General features: G+C 47.8%; 1 protein-coding gene and 1 non-coding gene across 2 annotated transcripts; both read left to right on the forward strand.

The window, feature by feature from the left end:
• Positions 1-52: 52 nt before the first annotated feature.
• Positions 53-124, forward strand: BDQ94DRAFT_t158. The gene has a single exon. It is a non-coding gene; the product is annotated as a tRNA-Glu (tRNA).
• A 3,622-nt stretch (positions 125-3,746) lies between these two features.
• On the forward strand, positions 3,747-5,814 carry BDQ94DRAFT_37980 (uncharacterized protein). The gene is made up of 4 exons (XM_026775621.1): positions 3,747-4,120; positions 4,190-4,628; positions 4,681-4,875; positions 4,930-5,814. Exons 1-4 carry the CDS (start codon positions 4,038-4,040, stop codon positions 5,218-5,220), a joined length of 1,008 nt encoding a protein of 335 aa, XP_026626158.1. The 5' UTR covers positions 3,747-4,037; the 3' UTR covers positions 5,221-5,814.
• Positions 5,815-6,000: the final 186 nt, after the last annotated feature.

A 6,000-nucleotide genomic window follows, 5' to 3' on the forward strand; every position in this document is an offset into this window, starting at 1 on the left:
TTTGAGAAGTGTAGCTTATTTAACATAAAGTTGCTGTAACTTTCACAACAAATCCGATGTGGTGTAACGGCTAACATCGCCGTCTTTCACACGGCAGCTCGGGGTTCGATTCCCCGCATCGGAGTTCTCTTTTTGATTTTTGTCTTCATTCCTTCCTTTCCGTTTAACCTTTTTATGTGATGTCCCTTTTTGCACTTGGTTTTTACATATGGCTAGTGTGGTGTAATTGTCATTATTCCTGATCTCAATAAGCCACAGTGTACTTTGATCGACTACAAAGCGAGGCTCTGAAGCTCCACTGGCCCATGAGTCTCTTAACCCTTCGCTCTCCACTACAAATTCTAGACCTTGAAGCTACATAGGTTGTGACGATCTCGGGTCTAAAGTTTGTAGACTGCCAGATGTTGTGCGCCCGGTGAACAGAACCTTGGATCAGATCTCGACTCCACTCCACAATCAGGCAGGTCAGCTCCGACGAAGTGATGCTTTAGGTACGGATAGTCTACGGCTAAAAGGGGCAAAACCACGAGCCCTATGCGTGTCCCTGAAAACACTGTGGAGCAGTTCAGTCTCGCGCGGCTGATTTATCCATTCTTGCGGAGCAGACTCGTTTGTCTTACCCGCCACTCACGTGGAAAATTCATTCTTAAGTTGAACCAGCAGAGATCCGGCCCATGGATGCCATTCCAGAACCGCTGGCAGGCAGCCACATAGACGCGACAGCCGTTGGAAGAGTTCTCCTGACATGACGACCAATTAGAACAGGCTCTCCACTCGCCGAGCTAGAGTGTAGTTTTAAAGCGTAGAGAAGACAGCCCTTTAGTGTCATGACTTCAGACAAGCCTGAGTGAGACCTGTGTCGCCATAGCAATACTGCAATCTGTGACGACGGAAAATCTTGGGTGTTTTTTACATTGCCGTTGTTTCACCGGGGGCACACTAAGCACGTCGAATGGCACATGGAGCAAGCAGCAAGGGGTGGGAGGGGAAAGCGCACTAAAATAGCCACACGACACTGTCTTAGAAGAATTCATGGGCTCACAGACCTGTGGCTTTCAGCACCTTGGTTTGAGAACCGCATTGGTGCTTGTGCTTGCATACATGGTGAGACCGGAGTCACCGAAATCAAAGAGGTTTCCCAAGTAGATGAAAGACTTTTTGCTCCGTATCTGCTCTTGGAGATACACGTTATCAAGTCTAGCTAATTCGTCGGTACGGCGTCGACTCCGACAATAAGGTTAGATGGGTACGTAACCTGGCGTGAGAAGAGGCTTAAATGTCGTTATGCGTCTGCCTAAGGCAAATTTTGTCGACCTAGACCTCTTCCAGGTGCTTCATGATTCACTGCAGAAGCGAGGCAACGACAAAATCACTCTTCTTCTTTACTGACTGAACGAGGAACTGCTGACCATGCAGAGGTTGCCATGCACCCAAAGTGACACCGCACATTGTACTAGGTTTCAGGAAACTGAGCCACGGATCTGGTCTGATCTGAGCCGGCCACCACAAATTTGGCCCCAATTCTGGCCCCGTTCCATCTCCGGGGCAAAGGGAAGCCGTCTGGCGCGCGCTAGTCTAGATGGGGAGGTAGTTCGGTGCAACGTTTATCTAGTCTGCACACAGTTGACTGCTGTAGATAACTAGTAAACAGTGGAATGGTTGCCTAAGACATCCTCATCCTACGGCGTAGATCTTTCGTAAGCGGGATCTCTCAGGCCGGTATAGTGAACAACAACTCAGATATGGTGAAGTTTATGGATCTGATTCAAAGGCATCGCATGGTGGGCATATTTCCCTACAAAAATGCCGTGGATGTGGATGATTCACATGTAGATCGCATTTCAAACATTCTTCCATCTTATAGTTACGGATCTCCTGCCGTCAGCGATCCATGCTTGCCTATTTTAGACTTTCTTGTGAGCCGTTGGTTTGCAGCTCTTCCGCCACTTAGAAAGGTTGACATTCCCCCATACCCACTGCCATGGTGTATAGAACTGCCGCACTTTGCTGATACAGTTTTTCGACCGATCGGATAACCTAGAGTATCAAGGTAATCCAATTGGATAACAAAGCTCCCGAAATAACGCGATCGATGAATGCCCCAACACCTTGGAATGACTGTTCTGTCGGTACTTCGGTAGCCAGCCCGATAACTATTCTACTAAGAACTGTGTGACTCGGATGCGCCCCTTTGGGGCGAGATGCGAGTAAGTGCACACACAGAAATCCGGAGCTACAATAGTCAAGTAATAATAGGGCTTGAGAGAGGTAACGCGCGGCATTTTACTAGAGAGTTAATAAAATCGTAATCGGGAACCCAGTTTCAAGAGGCAGCCGGTCCATGGGTCCGACCCACTGCGACGCGACGAATTCAGGAGACAATCGAGTCTAGTTCCTTTCTTTCTCGAGTTTAGCCCAGGCACGGGATCCAGTTCTGAGACCCGGAATAACGAATAACAACAATTCACAACAACACACCGAAGGATTGATTTTATCACCACAACAAACACTCATCCCTCCGTAAGCAGAAACCTTAGTCTGTCCTCAGGAAGAAAGGAAAAAAAAAAGGAGCAAGGGAAAATAGTCAAGAACAGCCAAACAAGCTGGAGCATATCTAATCTTCATGTTCAGTACTGACTGAGTAACCAAGACTATTTTCCTCATGAATGGTCCAGGTCCCTCCCGTAATTACCGTGGGTAGATTAAAAGCTTCTTGGCTCTGAGAGGATAATCCCGTGTATAAGCCGAACGCCATGATAAACCATCATAAAATTAGAAGAAAATTGGGCCCAGGACGGGAGTCTGGCACATTTGGGTGAACCCCAACGCAACTTGCTTTGCCGTTAACCGTCGCTTATATGCTTGACTCCGACTAAACTGGGTTGTCATGTAAGGTGTGGGTTAGTTAGTCTTCCAGAGCATCGTCCAACCCTCCTCGGATTTTTGTGATCATCGCTGCTTTTTCCCGCTTTTTCCCTTCCATTGCTGTGTCTGGACTCCCAGCTGAACCCTGGATGCCACATACGCCTCCCCCGACCGAAAAGCAGCCCCCTCCTCCTTCTCCTCCTTCTCTCCAAAAGTGCGTGAGTAATCCGTTTGGAATTGTCTGTTGGTTCACTATTCACATCTCGGGCTTAGCTTGACAGCAGCCTCCGTTTTTCCCTCTGTCTCTCGCTCTCTCATTGCCATTCCACCCATCATCTTCGATCGTTCTTCTCCCAGCCTTCCTTTTCCACCTCTCACATTCATACTTCCTCCTTCCTCCCGACACTCGTTTTCATTCCCCTTTCACCTCCATTGCATTTTTCTCCTTATTCCTTTTCTCTCTTTTCTCCCTCCCCCGGTCTCTCTCTCTCTCTCTTGCTATCCCTCTCTCCGACTGACTCTGGGCTTCGGTTTTGAGTCCGCAGGTGCTCAGCCTTACGCCAACTGACCTCCTCCAATCCCGAACCATCGATCATCGGACTGAGCCTCCCCGCCCAAAGGTAACACACGACAATTCGCACCACGGCTTAACAATCCTACGGCATCCCCCCGAGACTTCCCATCCTCCTCCTTCACCCTGCAGCGAGCCATTCTCCGGGCGCAGATTCCCCTCCACTCGCTCCGTTAGCCCGTCTCGAGTGTGGCTTGGTGTGGCTTATACGCTTGTCGTCGAGTGGTCGTCCCTCGCAGAACCCGTCATCTTCGAGAACTCCGACCTCCTGAACTCCCCCTCCTGACATCCTCAAAAACAAGGCCACGGCCGCAACCCACTCAGATCGGGGTTGTCACCTCCGCGCATCACGAATCTGTATCCTTGATCCTCTACCTGTGCTATATTATCGCGGCCGTCGGGTGGTCGAACCGTCATATTGTATCCCGATCCTGAGCCTCCGACGGACACCAGCTCCGTAACGGAGCACTTCGTCAAGATTTATTCCCACAATTCGCGGGCCTCCCTGCTTGGGGGCACTTTCGATCCATCTTTTAGACGCGGTTTCCGTGCCCGAGAAGGGTATACGAATGTTCCTCCGGACCCCCCAAAGCGACACAGGATGTACCGACCAAACTCGTTATGGACTTGGTCCTTCTGCATTGTCACACTCATCCAGACCATCATTACCCTTGCCCTCGAGTCGTAAGTGTGACTTTTACTACTGTTGAATCGCAGATTTCCGAGTACTTATGCTGATCACCGCGCGAATAGTTATGTCTTCGCAAACTTCCAGATCCAACTGTTCCCAAAGGGCGAGGTCTCGACTGCGTCAAAGACAGTAACAACCTTCTTGGCGCTCTACTGTTTCGGGTTTATATATGAGTTGATCCTCGTTTACGATGCTCTACGTCTCAAGAATACCATTCAAGTCATTGGTCTGTGCGTGTGCAATCTCGGTCTTCTGATTTACGGGGCGGTGCAAGTCCAGCAAATCAAGGACTCCATCGAAATGCTCGTGGCCGAAAGCGCCATCACCATAGACGTGTGGGGGGAGACAGAGCCCTTTCTGATTATCATTCCGTGTGTCGTTGCCATGGGCTCAATTTTGATGATGATCATCGCTTGGAAGCTCTACGATGAATTCGCATGGTCGATCTACAAGCATATCAGCGCCGATCTGCGAATGAAGCGCCGGTATCTTACATATCAGGTACTTCTGCATGTCCGTCGAAGTTGGGACCCGAATCTAACAGGATTTCTAGATCTATATCGCTCTGCTGAAGTTCGATTTCTTCTTTTTCCTCGGTTTTACGGTTCAGTTCCTTGTCATTGTCACGAACAAGACGGATGTTGAATTCGCTCTCACGACGGCTGCCATTCCCGTTACAATTCTTATTCTTGTTTGCGCTGCGATCTTCGTGAAACGAGAGAGCTCGATCGGAATGATCGTTGTCATTGTACGTTGTCCTAGCAGCACATGGGTCTGAATTATCTTCTAACTGGTATCGCAGCTTCTATACTTTGCAGCCATGGCATACTTCCTATTCAAGCTGGTCCGCATGTACCAGCCTCAAACATACCAAGAGTACCTGCCCGCCCGGCGGTCTCTGACATTCTTCGCTGTTATCACGCTTCTCTTGATCGTTTTGACGATCACTAACGCCTGCGTTTGCATGCACAATTTCCACAAAGGCCTGAAGCAGCACGTCCATAAGAAGAAGTCCCGCGACAAGGACGAGAAGACAACTGAGTTGTCTTCCAATATCTCGGGCCAGGTGCCGAATCGCATGATGATCGACTGAGCGACTTCAGCCCCACGTTATGAACCAAACACAACAAAACTTAAAAAAAAAAAAAAAAAAAAAAAAAAAAAAAAAAAAAAAAAAAAAAAAGGAAGACCAAAAATAACAGCAAACTTGCAAATTGGGGGACTTTTCCTTTTCCGATTTTCTAACCACTGCACATTTATTCATGGAGCGATATATCTTTTCTTTAAAGGTTAGCGAGTTGTGCAACAGTCCGCCAGTAGGTGGAACTACTGCTTGGATACTGAGATTGGGCGTGTTTCCGGGATTTACCATATGATACCTCCTACTGCGTTGCTCGGTTTTTTCTTACGAACCTTCGACTGTCTTTCCTTGTTGATTTCCTCGGAGTTTTGTCTGAAGTGGCTGTTCACCCTCCCCGCATCACGCTCTTGCTCAATGACGCGCCGTGTCGCGTCTCATTGATGAAATTTCCTTGTCCATTTATTCCTTTTTGACCATTTCCCCCTTATATCTACATATCTACACCCCCCGATTATGTGAATATCACGACTTTGCATTATGTACTGTATTTATTAATTTGCCTTGCTGCATGGAGATAATCAATCAAAAGACACTACTTATCGAGCCATCCTGTTACATTCAACCTAGTTGTCTATGATCAACAACAACCTAGATATTTTCAAATAAACAAGCAGAATAATAACACATCACAGTGTATTCGAGCAAGACAGTAGGTACTTATACATACACATAAAGAGGAACCAAGGAAAGCAAACAAAAAAAAAAAAAAAAAAAAAAAAAAAACCCGTCTAT

This window comes from Aspergillus welwitschiae (genome assembly GCF_003344945.1).
Source record: "Aspergillus welwitschiae strain CBS 139.54b unplaced genomic scaffold BDQ94scaffold_17, whole genome shotgun sequence".
Classification (NCBI taxonomy): domain Eukaryota; kingdom Fungi; phylum Ascomycota; class Eurotiomycetes; order Eurotiales; family Aspergillaceae; genus Aspergillus; species Aspergillus welwitschiae.